Here is a 21,260-nt window from a genome sequence, read left to right as displayed (position 1 = left end):
CTGTAATACTTTCTGAATCAGTAAATGGGCAAATGATTCAAAAAGGTATTTAGTTATGAATTCTGTGGGAAGAAAAACCCTACACTGTAGAAAACTAAATTAATTACTGTATCAATTAAGCTGCACACACTAGAGCAATTCATGGTGAAAATAATTATCATTATTTTTTCAAGAAATTAATTATTTTTTGCCAGGAAGTGGGCGGAATGTTAATCAGTGCAGCCCTAACGGGTCATGCATGTCCCACCCCCCTGGGGTGCGACCCCTACGGGGTCGGCAAGCAGCCCTCACTCCGTCAACCACTCTTGTTAATTATTTTTTTCTTGCTATGACGCAATTAACATATTCTTATGCAAGTGCAGCACCAAAATTAGCTGGGTCTCACCCCAAACTTTTACATTTTTTTAACAAGCAACTGTATACAAAAATGGAACATTTTGAAGTTTAGCTCCTTTATTAACAAGAGTATTTACAGAAACAAAGTCACTAGCTACACTTTAGAAATTATATGGGGATTGCCTCCAATTAGAAAAATCCCATTGATGTTCAGGTATTACAAGATGGCTGATCACGCACTCATTCTACAACAGGGTCTGCTTATAAAGTCAGTGATGCCTGAAGGCAGCACGAGGTAGGGTCTCCAATGTTCTTTTTATAAGCCCTTATGACATACAGAACTCCTGTAACAGCCTAATTGCACCGCCCAACAGCAGTACTATAACACGTTTACACTGTGTAATGTGTATGCATAATGCTGATTTATAATTAAGCGTCTTTCTACAAATGGCCTTGCACATGGTTCACCACATCATTAATTACTCTCATAAACACCAACGAGTGTATGGATGAACTTGCTAAACAGTGACAGAAGAGCATGAAAACTTTCATTAATACAGCAATGTAGTTCAGATAAAGTCTTTGAAATCCACTATGACATTCATACAAACTTTCTTATGATTCCTAAATGCTACTCTAACTTTTTGGTGTACTGTCTGTGATGTTAGGTAAAAAGCTTGATGGATTCCGTTACGGAAATAACTAAACAAATGCCCTAAGAATTCATGTCCACTTGGGAATATACCATGATACAGTACTGAAATTTGGGTAGGGCAGCTGACAGAGAACTAATTGCATCCATGGCTTACCTCATATTCATAAACGTCTTCTTCACCGTCATAAAATGGCTCCTCCTGTGTTTCCTCCTCTCCCTTAGAAAGAGAAGAATCGCTGTGAAATCCAACATTTTCATTGCCAAATTTAAACATCAAACATTCATGTTTATGGTTAAATTTGAACATGCATTTCATGAATTTGGTGCAACAGTCGGATTCGGATGCAAAAAGTAAAAATATATTGAAATACATTCAACATGAGCCCAAACATGCACATATCACTCATGTGAAACAAGTATGTTAGAATAACCATGCTTTAAGCAGTATTTTAGACTGAGCAATTAGAACTTATTAACTTTGTCAATAGTATAATAGCCTAGTATATTTCAGATTATTCAGGTTATCATTTTTAACATACAGCAATCCTTCAAACAAATTTGCACAGCAACCTTTAATATTTTGTTACTGGTTTTTTTCTTTTTTTCTAAATTCAAAATGGATTTTTCCCAGAATTCAAATATAAATCTTGCCAAAGCATAGCATTGTGAAAACATTGCGGGTATGCTGTGAAGGGAATTGCTCTGACCGTCATATCCCCAGGGAACAGCTATCTCTTTAGCTATCCATTTGTACTTAGACCGAAGGTCCGGATCTCCATTTCATTTTGCACTGAAATGTCAGATACAGCTACAGAAATAAGGCTGATCAGCCTTTCATTCATGTTGTGCTACGCACAGCAGGCAATAGTCATCCACACACACAGATTTCTACAGCAAGACACAGTTAGAACATTTAGACTGGACACGTGTCATAGCGATGTCAGACCGCTTATTGTGTAAAAGTCTTTACCGAGTGCTGTCTCCCTCTTCTATGTCTTCCTCTGTTTCCCTTGCCCTGGTCAGGAATTTCACAGTAAAGAGTGGTCATAATAAACAGTTCAGACCAACCTCAAGCTTTTACAGTCAGTCAAATTCACTATCAGGGTTGAGGCTACGTATAAAGAACAATGAGGTGCAATGAGGAACACAGCTGCACAATATCTGGAGAATCGTACACATATGCATTTAAGCATGCTTCCCTATACATTTGTCTGCATGCAGTTCCTATTTATCCCACTACGTACTGTTATACATTTTGTTGTCTCTTAATTTATTAAGTCTGCTAACAATGCTCTATGAGAAATAATGGTAGCACCAATACTGCCGGGGGCGACATGGCTCAGCCAGTGAGAGCAGTTGTCTGGCAGTCGGAGGGTTTACTGTGTCGAAATGTCCCTGAGCAAGACACCTAACCCCCAAATGCTCCTGACGAGCTGGTCGGTACCTTGCATGGCAGCCAATCGCCGTCGGTGTGTGAGTGTGTGTATGAATGGGTGAATGAGAAGCATCAATTGTACAGCTCTTTGGATAAAGGCACTATATGAATGCCAACCATTTACCATTTACTGCCAATGCTATCAAAGCATTATTTGCCTCAATATTTGTCAAATTCTACTGGTAGATGCATACAGATAAAGTAAAAGTGACAAGGGATACCTGTTTAAATATGAGTACAAATGCTAGGATAAGAGTTAGCTGACAGATGGTGACATCAGAGAGTGAGGTCTGCATGTACGCCATCAGAGTAAAAGTAATCAGGAGAAGCTGTACCTTCCCCCGGTCCTTTCCCCTCTTTTTCTCGCCGGACTTCTTCCTCAGTGAGTCCTCACTGCTGGGCGGGAGAGTCTCCATTCCAGCCACTGCTATATCAGAGCCCTAATAAACACGACCAGAGAATGCCACAGGGTTTCAGAACCAACCAGAGACAGAGAGTAGTAAGCATTATCTAGCTATGATATTTTTCGCACAAGTACAGTTGCAGATTTTTGTAGACTACAACTAGATCAAGTCATCAAAAGTACTGTACTGGTCAAATACAGAGCAGAGACCGATATTAGATTATGGTGTAACAGTAAGTAAATGTCACATTTACAATTATGTATCAATTAACCACCAACAACAGTACTGGATGATAAATCACAACAATATTTATCATGTTTTAGTGCAACATAGTCACTTTTTTTCTTCAATCATACATTGAGCAGTTGTGAACTTCTAAACCTCAAGAGGCCAAAGTAAAATTCCAGGAATATAAAGATAAACAATCTTATCTAGTGGGTGTTGATGTGACAGCCCATCAACTGCAAGGGCTCGCAGCTTCCAAGAGGGCAGGTGATGTGATCTGTCAATCATGTGCAAGATGCAAGGCTGTGCTTCTGACTGTCTGACATATAAACACCCAGATTTTTTACTGGAAGCATTTCAGGAGTATTTATGTACCTTTATATTGCCATTTCAATTCAGGAGATTGACTGTGCAATTAGTTCCTCCTTGAAAGGTCAGAAGTCCAACATATAATGTGTCAGCAGTGTTTTTGAAGGAGTTATGTCATTATTATGAACTTGGCATGTAGTCAAACCAAACAAAATCAAACCTTGATTTCTCTAAGCCTGTCACCCGGGAGCAGTTATACCTTGTCTGAGGTGACCACCTTGTCAGAAGATTCCGGTATCTCATGTATAGTCCTGGAAGAATGTGTCATGATGTATCGCTCTTCCCCCTCCATAATCTCATCGGTTTTCATCCGGGTCAGATCCGATCCCGTGGCATTCCTCCTGTGGGATTCATCCGCTGTGACGCCACTCCAGAACGCAGGATCCTCCTCTCTCTCATACAGCAGACCCTTCACATAGACAGATATGGAGCATCACTACATCTTCACAAGCAGCCATCAACTTAAAAGGGCAGCTGGGCATGGATCATGATTATGATTCAATATTACCCAGCCCTACCAGTCTAATAAATCAGGCTCATCTTGGAACAAATACCAACCATGACCATTTTCATACTTTACTATTATAGATTGACTTTGAACTTTGAACTCATGCTGAGTATGTATGTTAACTGGTCACAGTTATGTTTTCAAACACAGCTATGTGGGAAGTGTGAGTAGATTTTACACTATGCAAACACTATGATTTGTTGAGTAGAGTAGAGAGGGGGGTACGTACTGTTTCGCCAGTCTCAGGGTCAATGTCTCCATCAATTACACCCAGCTCAGACAACGGATCACTTGAAATGTCGTACTTCACAGAACTCTGTGCACAAACACAGTCTGTCAACACTGGCTAATGGCACATGAATGTATTATTACGTCTTTCAAAAGGCTGATATCAAAAGTATGGTTTAGTTTTTTAATGAGATATGCTTACGGATTGGTTGAGTATAATAAGCTTATGAAAAGATTGTTAGACAAAGAAGAGGCAGTCGAAAATGAGACCAGAGTAATGTAAGCAACCATTATAATTTATGATTCTTCTCTTTATGTTGCGATTATGAAATAAAAACGTCCTATTTTAGCATAGAATGGCAATTAAATTGTTGGGAGTAGTCGGAGAGGTTAGCATGCTCACCGTGTATTCAGAGATTACATTGTAGTCATGCTCCTTCCTGTCACTCTTCTGTCTCTTGGAGCTGGTGATGTCATGTAGCAGATCCTCCATGCCATCTTGCAGTAACCTGTCAATCAGTGCCTTCAGCAGAGGCAGCTGGGAAATAGAGTTTTTATCATATATCTGTCAATGTACTTCCTCAATAGACACAAATAATCATAGTAAGAGTAAGAAGAGGATTCTTACCCTGATGCCATAAGATTCAAATAATACTTCAATATCCTGTGTAATCGAGGGGGGATATGAAGCACTGGTCAGGTTATGCATAGTCTTTCATAAAATAAATGTGTGTATATATTATAATTTCTATTTAATTTTTACCTTCATCTCAGCTGCTTTTCCAGGTAGGCCTGCATCACCCTTTAATGAAAAAAACATTACACAAACAGCTTAGTAGGACTGAACAAAGTATTTATTGACTGTAAAAATGGTTTAATGAACAGAATTAATATCTGAATTTTTTCATTGATAAAATGTGCGGTACCTTTTCACCCTTTTCACCTTTGTGTCCCTGTAAAGAAAGAAAAGGAGCTGAATCAGAACATCTGCCACAACACAGGCGACCTCTCTTCTCTTAAGAGACAGGAGCAAGGCTTACCTTCATACCCGGAGGACCCTACAACATACACACACAACAGGAGCAGACAAAGGGACATGCATCATGAATGCATGTGGGGCACCAACAAACATCTGAGCCCCACTTCCAGACTATGATGTATCTTTAAGTGATTGTTATGTATGCAAGACTTATGAATATCATGCATCCCTGACAGAGAACATATCCAGGCAGCGTGTCATGCTTGCGTTGTTGGCTGGCACTGCTGTTAGCTAACAGGCAGCCTCTCCAGCATGCAGTGATCTGTCCACTCACCATGGCTCCTGGGGGTCCCATCGGCAGAGGAAAGAGCTTTCTCATGTCCTCCAGTTTTGAGCCCTGAAACAAACCATATCCATACAAATGTATGTTTACTCATCTCACACACAATGTGGGTTATGTGAGGACATGATACAATGGCCCATACTAAAACACCTACCACAACTTTTTCCTAATTTGAGTTGCATATCGCTTTATTACAAATTTACCGTGAATATAGAAACGCAAACCCTTTAGCTTTGTGGATCATACCAGTTTTACAATATGGCCAGATTCTTAAAGGAGTTTAGTCACACTGGATGCACATTCATACTTTCAGGAAGACTACTGTGAATATGTTAACTGAAAACAGAAAGTTCTTAAGCAGGAAGTACTTGACAGCAAATGTCCTTACCTCCTCAGGGGTGAGGACTGTAGAGAGGTTCACCAGAATGGGGGAACCTGGAACACCTGGAGCACCCTGTTCTCCTTTATACCCCTGTATTCCCTGGAGGAAAACAGCACAACCTAACCTTACTACTGCAGGCTCATGGTACAGTCCAGAAACACAGAGGAGGACTTATTCTGGTAATTTTATTATTATTCTTTTTTTTACTTTAGAAATGAACATGTCTGATGATTCACAGAAAAAAAGTAAACAGGAAGACAATAATTTCCTCTCAAGTTAGGATGTACTACATATTTCTCTATAAACCTGGGTGCTTGGTCAGTGTGTTCTCTATAAACCTGGGAGTTTGGTCAGTGTGTTCTCTATAAACTTGGGTGTTTGGTCAGTGTGTTCTCTATAAATCTGGGTGTTTGGTCAGTGTGTTCTCTATAAACCAGAGTGCTTGGCCAGTGTGTTATCCATAAACCTGGGTGTTTGGTCAGTGTGTTCTCTATTAACCTGGGTGTGTTCTCTCTAAACTGGAGCAATGAGAAGTTCAAGAGTAAGCAGGAGTTACAATCATACTTACGTCCTTTCCTGATTCTCCCTTTTCACCCTGTACGAATAAAAAACCGTTACATTTACATCTAGGTCTGATTTACTGTGTTTTCACTGCTGCATAAGTGTGATAACAAACAGAGGAAGAGGAGGATTATACCTTCCCATCGACACCGCGCAGCCCAGGTTCACCCTGAGAGAAAAGAGAAAGAAAGACGGCCTCAGACGCTGCTTTGTTCATTCTTCTCATGTCATGCTGTCCATGGCCTGCTTCTCGTGGGCCATTAGCTCGGCTCACAGCTAAAAACAATGATACCCTCAGCACTGGGCTCATCAATATGTGGTCGTAAAGAAAAAGAAAATTGTGTACGAAACATTTTGAACTGTTGTTTCTGTTTCTATTATGTTTCGTTTTTGTATAGCCTAAACCTAGTAGAGAAAGGGTTGACTATTAGAATATGCTATGTAAAAAGGGTAGGTATAATAAGCTAAAGCTTCAGCCTACACCTTTTCGGTCAATATTGTTAGCCATTATTTCTATGTGCATTCATTCTGTAAAAATTTATAATAAGGACCGAAATACATTACTACTACTACTACTAAAAACATTATGGAGAGAAAGTAATTTTTACGTCTTTTCCAGCGACTCCTCGTTTTCCATCAATGCCAGGTCTGCCCTACGCATCAGAAACGAGAGTGAGAGGAACAGTTAAGAGTTTGAAGAACCGCATTCTGGAATAAAATAAAACACCCAGGAGATAACAACGCAGACACTGCCTCCAGCTACCTACGGGCGTTTGTACACCTAAGCAAAAACAATTTGCCAGTCAAGTTCAGCAAACCACTAATTATAAGTGTGACCAGATCTCATTATTTCAGGTGGTCAGAAACAAGCTTAAAATGGCAGAAATGGCAGCCAAACTCACTGGGGTTCCTGGCAGTCCGGGCATCCCTGCTATCCCCACACGCCCTGTTTCTCCCTTCTGCAAACAGACACACAACACAGTATTAGCATTAGCATTAGCAATGCAGCAACCCGCACTGCTGAAGCACTGTTGAGGTTGAGGTCACGACATGGACAGTCCACTCAACTGCAACTGTGCACAGTAAGAAGCTACAACAGTGGTTACCAATGCTGCTCCAGGAGATCTTCTGTCCTCTACGGTCGGCTTTCACTCCAAACCTAACAACACACGAGTCAGTTGTGCCAAAGTAGGGTTGAAATTAAAGCCTACAGGATGGCAGATCTCCAGGAACTGGGTTGGTTACCACTGAGCTACAACATGTGTAATGGTGTAGAACATCATTCTGTAGCTTGATTTATCCCTCTATAATTTATTAGTTCTTACAAGCAGGCTTTTCAAATTCAAAACCAAATCTTATTTAGCTAAACTGCTCTGGAATACAGTACATCTCTGCAATCAAGCAGAATTCAGATGTCAATCATTCTAAATAAAAGCATAATATAAAAACATATATTTTTAAATGTGCTGAATGTTACTTTGATATTTTGGTAATTTCCTTCAAGGTAGCCTAGAATAGTAATTAGTTGACATTGTGTTGGTGATTATAGTTTAATCTGAAATGTCATCCAAAACTGATGGGAGAAGACAGCACCATAATTCCCATAATGTGTAAAAACCCACATGCCAATCACTGACTGTCTGCAGGAGAGACAATATTACTGGGTCAGCAATAATGCTTGATAGCTCTCTGCGACTCATTTGGGGATTCACTCTTTCATCACTCCTGCACAACAAAAAAGGGTGTCTTAACAAGTGGTTTCATCTTGTAATGAGACTTCAAATCTTAAAATCTCAAGGAAAATTTCCGCTTGTTTTGAATTGCTGTGTGCTTGACAAGTTACATTTTTGTGAAATTGTGAAATGAGTCAAACTGGCTGACCTCATTGGCAATATTTTGTCTTTGCAAAAAAGAAAGTAATAGAAGAATGTCTAAATATAAGACTAAAATACTTGTAGAGATTGACTTCTGTTTTTTTTCTGTGTATCCACACCCTTTAAAATTAAACTGGTTGAACTGTGCTTCTTCAACTTGTAGTTACAATCAAGGAAAAAGACTGCAGCTTCCACAGGAAAGTGAATACTCACAGGGCCAGCTTCTCCATTCATTCCCTTCTCACCCTGGGGGCAAGAATCCAAAACGGAAATAAATTACATCACACACTGTAACAAAATTAAACAGAAATTACATAAGCCAAATTGTGCAGAGGGATGGGCAAGGAGGCCGTATCTATTTCTGGATTTCATGTCAGCTTCTGCTCTGTATTATTTCATTATCCCAGTCATATCTGTGATCTGACAATCTTTACAGCTGATAACTGTTTCAATATGAAATGTTTTTACTGAGGGTTTAATCTATGAATGAGCCAGCACTGATGTTCAGAGATAATTAGTTAATTTAGCCTGGGTAATTGGTGGCCTGCACGACATGAAAAGCATACCAGCCCTCCGGGAATAGAATCACCCTACCCTGGTCTCTTGAAAAGAGAGAGGACTTTAATTTAGTCTCATAGAGTAACAGAGACACCCTGATGCAGCTGATCTAGTGCAAGGAAGTGACCTCACCTTGGCCCCCGGCGGACCAGGAAATCCATCCTTCCCTGATTTTGAAGATCCTCCCTGTGTTAACACAGGCAGAGTGGGTTACACAACTAATGGCCAGTGACATGGGGGAGGAGAGGGAGGACCAAAGTTGATGTGGGCAGTCCAGGGCCAAAAGTATTTACATTTCAAATATGTGAAAATCTTCAAAACTCTTTAAAAAGTATTCAAATAAAAATGATTGCCTCAAGAAAATATTTGTTTTAATATTAAAATATTCATCCAAAAAACAGACAAATAATATTTAAAATTATATTATTATGTTTGTCCATATACATACAGTACAGCGTATGCTTGCTGCATGTTTACCTAGTTTTGTGTGTGTGTGTGCATTAGTTGCCTTTGTTTTGACTTCAAATGATTCACCCCAGAATGAGTGTGGACGTTTCTGAGTAACAGCCCGTTTTGGACAGCGGTACAGCATGAGCTTTGAGGTTGCATGGCCGGAGTTTAATATTGACATACCGTTCCACTTCCTGGAGGGCCTGGCCTTCCCTCAGGTCCCTGTAAAAGACACACGCCTTCAATGCCACAAAACCGCAATCTGTGGTGTGACCCACGACCCATGACCCGGGTCTCAGTTTGCACGCACATGCTGCCATTTGACTCACTCTTGGGCCGGGGGGTCCGATCTCGCCTTTGGGGCCCGGTCGGCCAGAATCTCCACGGTCACCCTAACAAACACACAACACACCGTGTGACCCATAACCCTGAACACACATACTGTGTCCACATACGCACAAATGAGCACAAACTTCAAACATGCACACACAACAACACAAGCACGTTTATTGTATGCATAACCACATACACTATAAGTACGCATTCATGATCAGTTACAGTACATATACAAACATACGAGGAGAAAGTTGTGTTTTCATCACCAGGCAAGGAAGGTGCATTGTTAGTTGTCTTTTAAGTTTCTTGAGGTCAGATAAATGCTGGTAACTGTTACCTTTGCCTCTTATTCAATAATTAAAGTATATCAAGACATGGCTGCATGCTTAGTTTAGTTTAGTTTAGTTTAGTTTAGATCATGTCCAGTGACAATTACAAAGGACTCAAATGGTCCACTGGCAGTTTAAGGGGCCTACTATGTGAATGCCCAAAGTGTTACCTTGACAACTCTGGTTATGACACTGTTGTCTGATACTGTCAACTGGAACACAAAGTTTTCAGATATACCAAAGTGAGATTAAATATTCACAAAAAGCAAGTAAACCTGAGATTTCCCAAGCTCATTTTATGGGCATGTAATGTACAGGGCTGAAAGCTAAACTTTTTAAAAGATATTTTTCACATAGAAGTGCAAACGATTACAAGCTGTTTATTTGCTGATGCACAAATTTACATTAGTTTCAAACTTAAAGTTGTGTCAATTAAATGGTCAATGGCTTACAATACATTTAGGTTTACCAAAAAAAATTTCTTCCAAACTCATTGCATATGAAAAAAACATTATTATGAATACATACAGTAACTAATGATAAAAATGATATAAATGTTACCTGGCTGGGCCCTGGAGGTCCTGGCTCGCCCTATATAATAGAGGAAAAGCAGGAAAAGAGGACTTAAATGCAAGAGGACATGAAGTGCATTACCGCAGGTACATACAGCACTGTACTGATGATGATGAACAATAACATGCCTCATAGGTCCATAGGCAAAGCATGTGTCATTTTAATTCTGCTTAGAAAGAGAATGGGAGTTTTACAATTAATATGGACAAGCATCCCTTCTAATGTGAAAGCATCACATATAAATAATTACCAACAATTCAAACAATGCCACTGAGCTCAATAAAACATTATTAAAGCGCATAATGCTTTAAATTAATAAACTTACAGGGTCTCCCCTATCTCCTTTGTGTCCCTGTATACCCTGAAACACAAATGAAAACCGTTTATACCTGACTCAGAATGACAGCCGTGAGAATCAAGCAGACATATTCACAAGAACACTATTAAAAATATTGCCAGTTGAACAGGTGAATTGGCAAAATAATGTGTTCTCTCTCACAATTACACAATGTTATGTCATAAAACAGTGTGTTACCCACTGTTAAACCAATTTGCCCAGAATCCCCTTTTTCTCCAGGGTCACCAGGTCGCCCAGGAAGACCTAACGGGCCCTGAAATCAGAAAAATAATTTTATTCAAGCATAACTTCAAATGACCAGTTTCAGTGGCCATAGTTCTCCCTTGAACGAGCCACTGGTTATATAATGGAAAGGAAACTTGACCAATTCTAAATTGCACAAATGTCAAGAAACATGTAATTCCATATTAGTTCTGTATTCTATTTAATATGTTCTATATTAAGTAGAATACAGGGGCGGCCTGTAGCGTAATGGTTAAGGTAAATGACTGGGACACTGCAAGGTTGGTGGTTCTAATCCCGGTGTAGCCACAATAAGATCCGGACAGCTGTTGGGCCCTTGAGCAAGGCCCTTAACGCTGCATTGCTCCAGGGAAGGATTGTATCCTGCTTAGTCTAATCAACTGTACGTCGCTCTGGATAAGAGCATCTGTCAAATGCCAATAATGTAATGTATATTTCCTTTGCATTTCCTTCTGCATTGTTCTTCATTGTAGCCACCACACCAGCGACCAGCATCGTCAGCACTATGTGAAACTTTTAGGCAGACATTTTCTTAGAAAAAATTATTAATTTCAGCATATTGAAATAAGCCTATCAATGATTATTCTCCACATAAAATGATGATTTACTGTAAGTGCTATTGCAGGTATTTTGTTATCTGAGAAAGATTGGCTTTCTGTTGAAAATGTAGTAGATTCAATTGAAAATGGGATCAGTAAAAATGAAGAGCAGAAAGAGATGATACCCTCACTCCTCTCTCCCCCGGCTCGCCTGGTGGGCCGATATCTCCCTGAAGAGAAAACACTCATCACACACAGACAAGACAGAGTACCTCTCATATACTACACCATTATATATGTACAGTACAGCCTAACTGATGCAGTTAAGCATTCTCCCAGGAGCTGCCAACTCATATTACACTTACATTACACTTAATTTAAAGCTGACTTGTGGGATTGAAAGCAAACAACAATTTTGATATGCAATATCAGGCATTTATTCAATGCATGTTCATTCTTCATGAACCATTTAGTTTGTATTTGTTTATTGCTTGCTTTTCAGCTAATTTCATTCATAATCTAAGATGCAAGATTTTTTTGGTCTTATGGGTGGTTGATACGTAATTATGACATACACACCACTGAAACTACTATACAGAGGAACTCCAGTCTTAACAAAGATATAGCAGGGGCCATTTTGCCTGCTTAATTTATCCTTGCTATCCTCTGGGACTTACCCTACTTCCTGATTCCCCTTTGACTCCCTGGTCACCCTATAAAAGAAGCACAACACCTCCTCATTCCCACAATGCACTGTTCCAATTCACTTCAACTCCAATTAAAAAGACTACCAGAGGGATTTCAGTTTCCAGTATTGATATCATTTGTTAATTTTGTAAACTACAATGATTTGTTTCAAATATGAAGAGAGGGGAAAAAAATTTTTTTTTTTAGTAATGTAAGACAGATTTAAGTCATGTAAGACTGATTTGGGGAATACTTAAATACCATATTAATTTTTTTCTGCAACTAGCTACTATGTGGTTTGGAAGCTTCTGTCCTAGCAACCGTAAGTATACTGTACAGCTCATTCAAACAGAAAATAATGTCCATCTCTGTATGTGCTGCTTGGAAATATTAATAGAACTGCCAATCAAATATATGGTAATGATACTGTCAATGGCAATCACATCTTCTCGTTTCATGTGAGTAATTTCTACTCAAGATTTACTTACATCTTTACCTCTTAGTCCGGCGAGACCAGGGTTCCCTGGGAAGCCGAACTCTCCTTTGTCCCCTTTAAAACCATCGTGCCCCTATAAACGAGTCAGGTGAGAAGAGTCTCCATGAACGTCAGAGATGGGAGCGTACATGGAGAATGCAGAGGAATACGCACACTCACCTTTGGGCCAGGTTTTCCAGATAACCCCACATTACCCTGTGAAGCAAAAAAAACATGTTTTTTTTAAGAGGAGGAATATAAGTTTCCTCCGACTATGGAGGAAATTCATCCAGATTTGAAACGGTCTTATGCTGTATGTGTGCAAAAATGTCTCACCCGTTCTCCGTTCTCTCCTTTTGGGCCTGGTTGGCCAGGAATACCAAACCCAGGACTGCCCTTGAAGACCAAAGAAACACTAACTCACCATCTGTCAAACTGCAGAGCTGATGCCCACACAACAGACATGGCAAGATGACCTCTTTCTGAATTTCTGAAACTTGCAGCAGAGCTCACAAGTGCAGCACCCATGACAGAATGTCAAGGCCACAGCCACAATCATGGCCACAGCCCAATTATCAGCATACTCATTATTATTATATTAGATATATTGTGTTTAATATTACACTTATTACACTCATGTTTTTCCTTTAGTGACCACAGGCACTTCTGTAGTCACTTGCCGATAAACAGTGCTTTGGAAAATGCACAGCTGCATTCTTTGTAGGCTAAACACAGCCAAAGACATGTGTTCATCTCCCAGACAGACCACAACTCCCATTGAGCCACATTATGAAAGTGGCTTTAGTCCCTCACTTGCATGTTATGACAATCTATGCATAACAGAGAAGTCCAAACAGTTAATGACAGTTGGAGACAGATAGGCTATCTGCCATCTTTCACTTCTCGGGGCCTTCCACCATTTTATGCATTTGAATGTGTGATGAGCCAAGTTGGGTTGAATCTTTTGAGCTCTCTGGTATCAAGATACATTATCCTACTATCCTGACACCAAGGCATTGGCACAACCCAAAAACAATAAGGCCAGTAAGCGACAGTAACATTTTGTAGCCTTGTTCCATATTCACAAAGCGCATTTCATAATCTACAGTTCATTTTCAGTTAATTCTAGTGAATGACGCAATTGGAGTTTGTGTCTGAAATGATCCAAGGTGGTCTCTACCTTCTGTCCTTTGTCTCCTTGGTCTCCCTTTATTCCCTGTGGCCCTTGCGGACCCATTGGCCCAATATCACCCTGAATGGAAACGGACAGACAAAACCAGTCAAACTGCAGTCATCACCAGGGAAACACACAGATCGACAGATGAACTGATTCACAGCACTTAGAGTCAGATGGAAGCAATTAAACAGCTATGGTTAGAGCAGGGAATACAAAGTGAGTGGGAATCAATTGACCTGGGATACAAAACATATAACAGGAATAATTAAAAACAAATAAAACATTCTTATACTGCCCACTGCTTGAGGACGGCCTTGTTTCCTACATCATAATCACAGCTGTGGTAAATAAAAGCTTCTTTTTTTTTTCACCAATATTAGCAATGAGGGAAAATTATCTCAGTGAAAGCTATCTGTCTATCTAGTTTGGTTTGGTTTGGAAATGTAGACAAGCTGACTGAGTTTCCAGATATCAATAGGTTCTTCAATGACAGCTTCAGACCCCGGTATAGACATGGAGGCCACAATGATCCTGTCACCGGGATACTAGTACTGGCTCTGTAGCTAAAAGCTGAATCACTGATCCTAACACTGACTGGGTTTGTTTCGGGGCCATAAATATCAGAGTCAGCATTGCTTTCCATAAAAATGTATTGTTCTAGTATTGTTCTAGCTAGCCAACAGAAGTAAATGAGTCTATTTACAGTAGTTGGCCGTCATATGAAAAGTATCCATTACAGGAATACACCCACCCTCTAGCTTTCCATTTCAGAAACTCATGTGAAAAGGAAATGCTCTTATTCCCACTTATGAAGGTAAATACTCGTATTTTTTTCTCATGGTTAATGAACCCTTTAAATTAAAATGACCACACCCTCTGAGAAAAGAAGTACAGTCAAGCCATAAGAAAATAACATGTGTATCTTAAAGGGAAATAATAAAATGTCCTTTTGCGTAGTTAAAGTCTTTGAAACAACACTGACATTCTCAACTGATAAACACTCCTAGACTGCCTACACACTGAGAAATACAGTAACTTGAAAGCACCGTTTCTTCAATTGATCTCGTACTGTTACCTTTCCAGCTAATGATGTAAAATATATTAGGCATGAGGGGATCCCTGTGGTGTGTGTGTAGACTGTGATTCTTGGATATCCAATTTGAGGGCTCACTGAGGGGCATGTTAATTAGCTACCTCACTCTTTAAGTGTACTTAAGTGATAGCAGCCAGACCACAGGGATGTCAGTCTCACTCTCTCGCTCTCTCTCTCTGAATACCCACATGCAATTAGTAGCATTTTAAAAGTCAGGTTCTAAGACTCATTTCCCTATTTTAAGTAGACAGATGTGTTGAAAATTGTGTTGAAACACAGCTGCAAGTCAATATTCAATATGAGAAAGACCCTAAAAATTAGAATGCCAGAATGCCCAGAAAATCATTAAAATATAAAATCACTGATAAAATCAGTATGGGGGAACAGAAAATCAAGGCATTCAATAGAATGAAATAACTGCATGTATGAATGAATAGCAAATAAAATAAGCAACTAGATAAATTATTTACAGCACGTTTTTGTTATATATACCAGATATACACTCATTCTGGAATATACAGTATTAGGGTCTCAGAGCAGTAAAGTACAAATATGTTAATAAACTCACCCTAGCACCTTTCTTTCCAGTGGGACCAAGTATCTATGTGAGAGGAAATATGTATTCAGATCACATATAGAAAATGTTGTGCTATGCATGCACAACTATATCTGCAATTCATAACAACAACCAAAAAGGGAATGTACCCCTTTTGCTGGATCCCCAGGAGGTCCTTGCAGTCCCTGTAGAATACAAACGGGAAAACCGATTTAATCAAACAAAGCAACACACACACAAACACAAACACCTGCATACACAGTGTAAATGTATAGAGCATTATTTATAATTATAAAAAGAAATGCTATGTGAAAGTGGAACTGTATTAATAAGTGAATGAATTAGTCGAATGCCTCATGATATAAACTGCGCAGTAGGTCCAGATCCAGCTGAACAGTACAGAGCACAGATACTTCGGTAGGTTACTGTGACGGAGTCACTCACTTCATCTCCCTTGTATCCCTGGGGGCCTGGAAGACCCTACGAGAGAGAAACAACAGCTTAGGTCACATATGCCTAATGTAACGCAATCTCTTAATCAATAACAATGTTAACCAACTTGCACAAACAGTTTGAATATATGAAGAGTGGTGCTACTAACAGCCTCTTACACTCACTGAGAACTTCAGTAGGTATTTATTAGACTTATTTTAGAGGTTTGATGCATTGTTCAGAGATGAATACCACTATTGGTTATTTGCGTTACTGTCACCTTCCTGTCAGCTTTGACCAGGCTTGCCCTTCTCCTCTGACTGCTCTCATTAACAACGCATTTTTGCTTGCAGAACTGCAGCTTTCTGTTTTTTGTTTTTCGCACCATTCTCTGCACAACTCTAGAGACTGCTGTGTGTGAAAATCCCAGGAGATCACCAGTTTCTGAGATACTCAAACCACCCTGTCTGGCACCAACAATCATTCCACGGTCAAAGTCACTTAGATCATATTTCTTCCCCATTCAGAAATTTGGTCTGAAAATGAGCTGTACCTCTTGATCATGTCTGCATCCTTTTATGCATTTAGTTGCTGCCACATGATTGGCTGATTAAATATTTGCATTAACAAGCTGGTGTACAGGGCGGCACGGATGGTGCAGTGGGTAGCACTGCCGCCTCACAGCAAGGAGGTCCTGGGTTCGAATCCCCGTCGGCCGGGGCCTCTCTGTGCGGAGTTTGCATGTTCTCCCCGTGTCTGCGTGGGTTTCCTCCGGGTACTCCGGTTTCCTCCCACAGTCCAAAGACATGCACGTTAGGCTGATTGGAGAGTCTAAATTGCCCATAGGTATGAGTGTGTGAGTGAATGGTGTGTGTGCCCTGCGATGGACTGGCGACCTGTTCAGGGTGTATTCCTGCCTTTCGCCCAATGTATGCTGGGATAGGCTCCAGCCCCCCTGCGACCCTGTTCAGGATAAGCGGGTTAAGATAATGGATGGATGGATGGAAGCTGGTGTACAGGTCTACCTAATAAAGTGCTTAGTGAGTGTATATTGTGTATTGTATTTCTAATGCAGATTCAATTTCAAGCACAATGGCTGAAGTGGGGATTCCTTACTAAGTTACACTGACATCTTTTTTTTGTGACTGTCAAACAATCATGCCATGAAGCAATTAAATTAATCTCCCATAGTTTTTAATTAAAAGCTATCTGATGGGTCGGTTTTCAATAAACTGCAGTTATTCACGGCAGAGGCTGTGCTGAAATTCATCACGGATCCTGACCAGCCGCTGTTTTCCCTGACTCAACTCAAAGTCATTTCCACAGGGCAACCCCAATATCTTTCACCAACATCACCGCAGAAAATGTCTACATAGGACAGGCTAGAGAAAAGTTCAGGTTTTGGCCCTGAAATAAATTTGTCAATGGCAATGTTAGTTAGAGGAGGATGTTGATTTAACCACTGAGAGGGCGGAATGGACACTTGGATTCAGAAGTCTCATTGGTCATACTTTACAAGAAGGTTACTGAATTAACTAATGTATGTAGTTGTTGACATGAATTAATGATGATCACTTTTCACTAGTTAATGCATTTGTTAACAACTAACTCATGTACTTGTTACATGATATTTATACATTAGCAAACCATAGGATGAACTTATAATTAGTTAACCATTACCAAATACATTAACTGACTTTTTCATTCCAATATGTATTGGCAATAACTAATTTAGTTGTTAACATGAATTAATGATGTCAAAATATATTAATAGAGCTGTACAGATTAACCTCGCATCAAATTTTAAACTTTGGTGCTCGCATACCAGGCAGTTAAGGGATCAGCCCCTGTATATATTCAATCCCTTATCAAGACCTATACACCAACAAGACCCACTTCGTGCCGTCCGGCGCCTCCCCCTCGCCACACCTGCACTTCACGCTCACGACTGCTGTCTGTCCTGGTCCCACGGTGGTGGAATGACCTCCCGATGGATGTCAGAACGAGTCTCTGACCTCCTTCAAGCGCAGACTGAAGACTCATCTCTTCAGGCTACACCTTTCCCTCCCTAACTCACCACCATGATTAGCCTTAGACTGTAATGGCACTTATGCATAGATTGTATAGATATTGTAACTTGTATAGATATTGTTGTTTTTTATTGGCTGTTGTATTGTTGTACTCAGGTTATTCTAGCTGCCAACTGTGGTATGCTAGTTTGGAAGTTGATTGTACTCTTCAAGGGTTCTGATTATCTGTATGTTTACACTAGGACTCAGAACTGTACTGTCCTCTCAGGTCCTCTTTGCACTTGTGTTTGATTTGCACTTCATTGTACGTCGCTCTGGATAAGAGCATCTGCTAAATGCCATGTAATGTAACGTAATGTAATGTAACTTCTCAGTAGCAGTTAGTTAACAACTACATTAGTTCATGCCGGTTCATGGAACCTTATTGTGAAGTGTTACCATCTCATTTTCTACTGTTCTGTATTGGGGAAGACGGCTTCATTGCATGCTGGTACTCACCGCTATTCCCGTAGGTCCCACTGGGCCAGTATCTCCTCTGTCACCCTGCCGAACAGGCACCACCGATGTGAACACGTGACCACAGACGCTTTTGTCATTTAATGTGTTCTACCGTACTGTCTTTGACCCATTCTCCCAATAGCTCCTTGAGAGCTCAAAATGTCACTGGTAATCCTAATGGACAATGACTATGTACTGTATGTAGTGTTGTACATTGATGACCCTATATGAAACATCAGCTGAAGCATGGAGCCTGGAGGTCATACGGTCAAAACATCCAATGCTGCTATGTTTGACTTCATGTGAAGGGAAGCTGAATATTATTAAAGTCAACTTCAAGGTTTTTTGCATATTCAATACAGTATAGACTTGTATTGATGACTATGATCTCCAATGGAAGGATTTAGCTGGTACACAGTTTGCAAAAAGTGCCTAAAAAGGTATAAATGCTCGTCGCTTTAGAACTGCACTTTAGGTGCATAAAATGACACTTATTGGAGAATAAAACTAAGACTGCACTAATCTGAGCAATAGGGGCCAATCCGTTTCAGGATTTTGAGCCAACTTCAGCTCTTAATTATTTAATTGACATATCTTCTCTGACATGCGTATGAGTACTGACTACATCTGCAGACTGCAAGTGCATCCTAATGATTTTATTGTGTTTAAAAACAGACTTGAAGCAGGGTAATTTATAGAGCGGTCAGCAAATTAAAAACAAGGTAATTGGTTGGGGAAAAAAAGTATGCAGACGCAGCCTCTGCATTTTGTGTACTGAATACAAAGAACAGAATGTACTGTAATACAGCATTTGCACAGCAAACCAATTAAGCAACTTAATGAGTATGAGGCTTACCTCAGAGGACTTATCTTACCTTATCCCCCTGGTCTCCTTTCAATCCCTTTTTCCCCTGCACATAAAATAATCATTATCTCGCATTGTACAAGTAGCCACCTCAGACACCACATGCTTCCTGTTGTGTTATTGAAGCCAGGAATAACATACTAAGTACTGTCTTTTTACACATTGGGTGAAACATATTCAAAATTAGACCTGATAGCCCAGTCAACTTCAATAGGATTCGTATACACTGATATTGCTGGATGACTGGATTGCTTGGAGCTGAATGAGGGTGGGATGGCTTCACATTACAGTGACGCAAACAATGGCATCAGATCCCTACCCGTAGCCCGAGCTCTCCTTGGATTCCTTGCAGTCCTGTCTCCCCCTGGAGAGACAAATATCGCAGATACACAATCTCATACACATGTATGATATAGTTATATACAGTAGTATACACAGTCATTTCCACTGGCTTCCACAGAACATACTTGCAACAGCTTCCTTCCCCTGTATGTAATGTATCTATAGCTTTCTGGAGCCCCAGAATATACCATGCCATGTAGCATGTTATCTCAAAGTTCATATATACATTTTGTGGATATTGGCACAGCTAGCGGTGTGGCCGTTACACCCCCTAGCTGTGTCAATACCCACGATATACCACAGGTTCGAGTTCCATAATGCTTTAGACAACGGTTACCACATATCTCTTTCAAAATTACCCTAAATAAAGACAAGACAAACTTTAAATGGAAATGTTTAATGGAACTATGTTTTATGGTAAATGTATTCTTCCACTGAACAGTAGTTTATTGGTTGCCAAGCGGTTTTGCTAAGGTTAATATCCCCACTGCACTAGTTAAGAAACAGCACTAACGTTAGCTAGCTTGCTTAAGTTACACCCGACAACACTGACGCACAAATCATTTGTCTGACACTGCCAGATAACGTGCAGTTATTGAAATAACTCATAGTGTCTTTATGACTGAATATAATTTTCTTCGCCGGGGTCTGGCGGTCTTGCTGGTATTTCGATCCAAGGACGTCGCCTTAGTTGTTAGTTATTTTCTTCGTTCCTACTCCTTTCCAAATCCCGAAGAAGGTGAAATAACATTTTAAAATCACTCATTATGTTTCACTTTGGTAACGTTAGGGTACTTGCGGCGAAATGATTATAACGTAAATGTTGGTTACAAAGTAGATAACAGTCGTCTACAAACGCGGAGTAATAGGCTATTAAAATATGTGTGAACATTTCATTTAGCCGTGCGTATATCATGGATATTGGCACGGCTGGAACGCAAACCGACCAATAAGGACTGGACCTATCCGTTGTATACTATCAGTTGTAATGAAGCTTGTGCAAAACAGATGTCTTCTTACCCTTGGGCCGACAGCACCTGGCATACCAACCATTCCCTGAGAAAAGAGTCATATTGCATAATCAATATGTGCCTCTGCAGTGCTGGCGATAACAGCTATGGAACAAGTGTTCTGCACATCATTTAACTCAGCTGAAGAAGGCAGTATGCTCTAGCACAGGGATTATCAACTGAAATCCAAATCCAGCCCTGGTTTTATTTTACCCAAGGTAATTAATGCTACTGACTGGCCAGGTAAAAGGAAAACCAGCAGTCTTTGGTACAGTGCTGCCTGTTATTTTTCCTCAAACATAATTGCAAAGATATTTGTAATAGGACACATCCACGTCAACCGAGACTAAAGGCATAACTTCACTGAATCAGGTTAGCACAGGTGAATGTCATAAATATGTGAATCCCAC

General features: G+C 40.1%; 1 protein-coding gene across 1 annotated transcript in view; it reads right to left on the bottom strand.

Moving 5' to 3' along the window:
• col7a1l (collagen type VII alpha 1-like) overlaps positions 1–21,260 on the bottom strand; it is an 88,500-nt gene that overhangs the window by 26,517 nt on the left and 40,723 nt on the right. The window contains exons 39-75 of the mRNA XM_061252619.1: positions 20,861–20,896; positions 19,818–19,862; positions 19,509–19,544; positions 18,634–18,678; positions 16,118–16,153; positions 15,823–15,858; positions 15,686–15,718; positions 14,028–14,099; positions 13,184–13,243; positions 13,028–13,063; positions 12,861–12,941; positions 12,363–12,398; positions 11,871–11,915; positions 11,085–11,156; positions 10,871–10,906; positions 10,534–10,563; positions 10,143–10,184; positions 9,637–9,699; positions 9,491–9,529; positions 8,990–9,043; positions 8,513–8,545; positions 7,328–7,384; positions 7,034–7,078; positions 6,562–6,594; positions 6,433–6,459; positions 5,871–5,963; positions 5,474–5,536; positions 5,201–5,218; positions 5,087–5,113; positions 4,924–4,962; positions 4,789–4,824; positions 4,564–4,698; positions 4,162–4,248; positions 3,624–3,833; positions 2,762–2,866; positions 1,962–2,006; positions 1,146–1,208 (exon numbers count right to left, since the gene is read on the bottom strand). Of these exons, the coding sequence (XP_061108603.1) occupies positions 1,146–1,208; positions 1,962–2,006; positions 2,762–2,866; positions 3,624–3,833; positions 4,162–4,248; positions 4,564–4,698; positions 4,789–4,824; positions 4,924–4,962; positions 5,087–5,113; positions 5,201–5,218; positions 5,474–5,536; positions 5,871–5,963; positions 6,433–6,459; positions 6,562–6,594; positions 7,034–7,078; positions 7,328–7,384; positions 8,513–8,545; positions 8,990–9,043; positions 9,491–9,529; positions 9,637–9,699; positions 10,143–10,184; positions 10,534–10,563; positions 10,871–10,906; positions 11,085–11,156; positions 11,871–11,915; positions 12,363–12,398; positions 12,861–12,941; positions 13,028–13,063; positions 13,184–13,243; positions 14,028–14,099; positions 15,686–15,718; positions 15,823–15,858; positions 16,118–16,153; positions 18,634–18,678; positions 19,509–19,544; positions 19,818–19,862; positions 20,861–20,896 (2,049 nt within the window). The remainder of the gene's footprint in view (positions 1–1,145; positions 1,209–1,961; positions 2,007–2,761; positions 2,867–3,623; positions 3,834–4,161; positions 4,249–4,563; positions 4,699–4,788; positions 4,825–4,923; positions 4,963–5,086; positions 5,114–5,200; positions 5,219–5,473; positions 5,537–5,870; positions 5,964–6,432; positions 6,460–6,561; positions 6,595–7,033; positions 7,079–7,327; positions 7,385–8,512; positions 8,546–8,989; positions 9,044–9,490; positions 9,530–9,636; positions 9,700–10,142; positions 10,185–10,533; positions 10,564–10,870; positions 10,907–11,084; positions 11,157–11,870; positions 11,916–12,362; positions 12,399–12,860; positions 12,942–13,027; positions 13,064–13,183; positions 13,244–14,027; positions 14,100–15,685; positions 15,719–15,822; positions 15,859–16,117; positions 16,154–18,633; positions 18,679–19,508; positions 19,545–19,817; positions 19,863–20,860; positions 20,897–21,260) is intronic.

This window comes from Conger conger, chromosome 8, assembly GCF_963514075.1.
Source record: "Conger conger chromosome 8, fConCon1.1, whole genome shotgun sequence".
NCBI lineage: Eukaryota > Metazoa > Chordata > Actinopteri > Anguilliformes > Congridae > Conger > Conger conger.
Note: the sequence above shows the minus strand (reverse complement) of the source record. Positions and strands in the feature narration are given on the sequence as shown.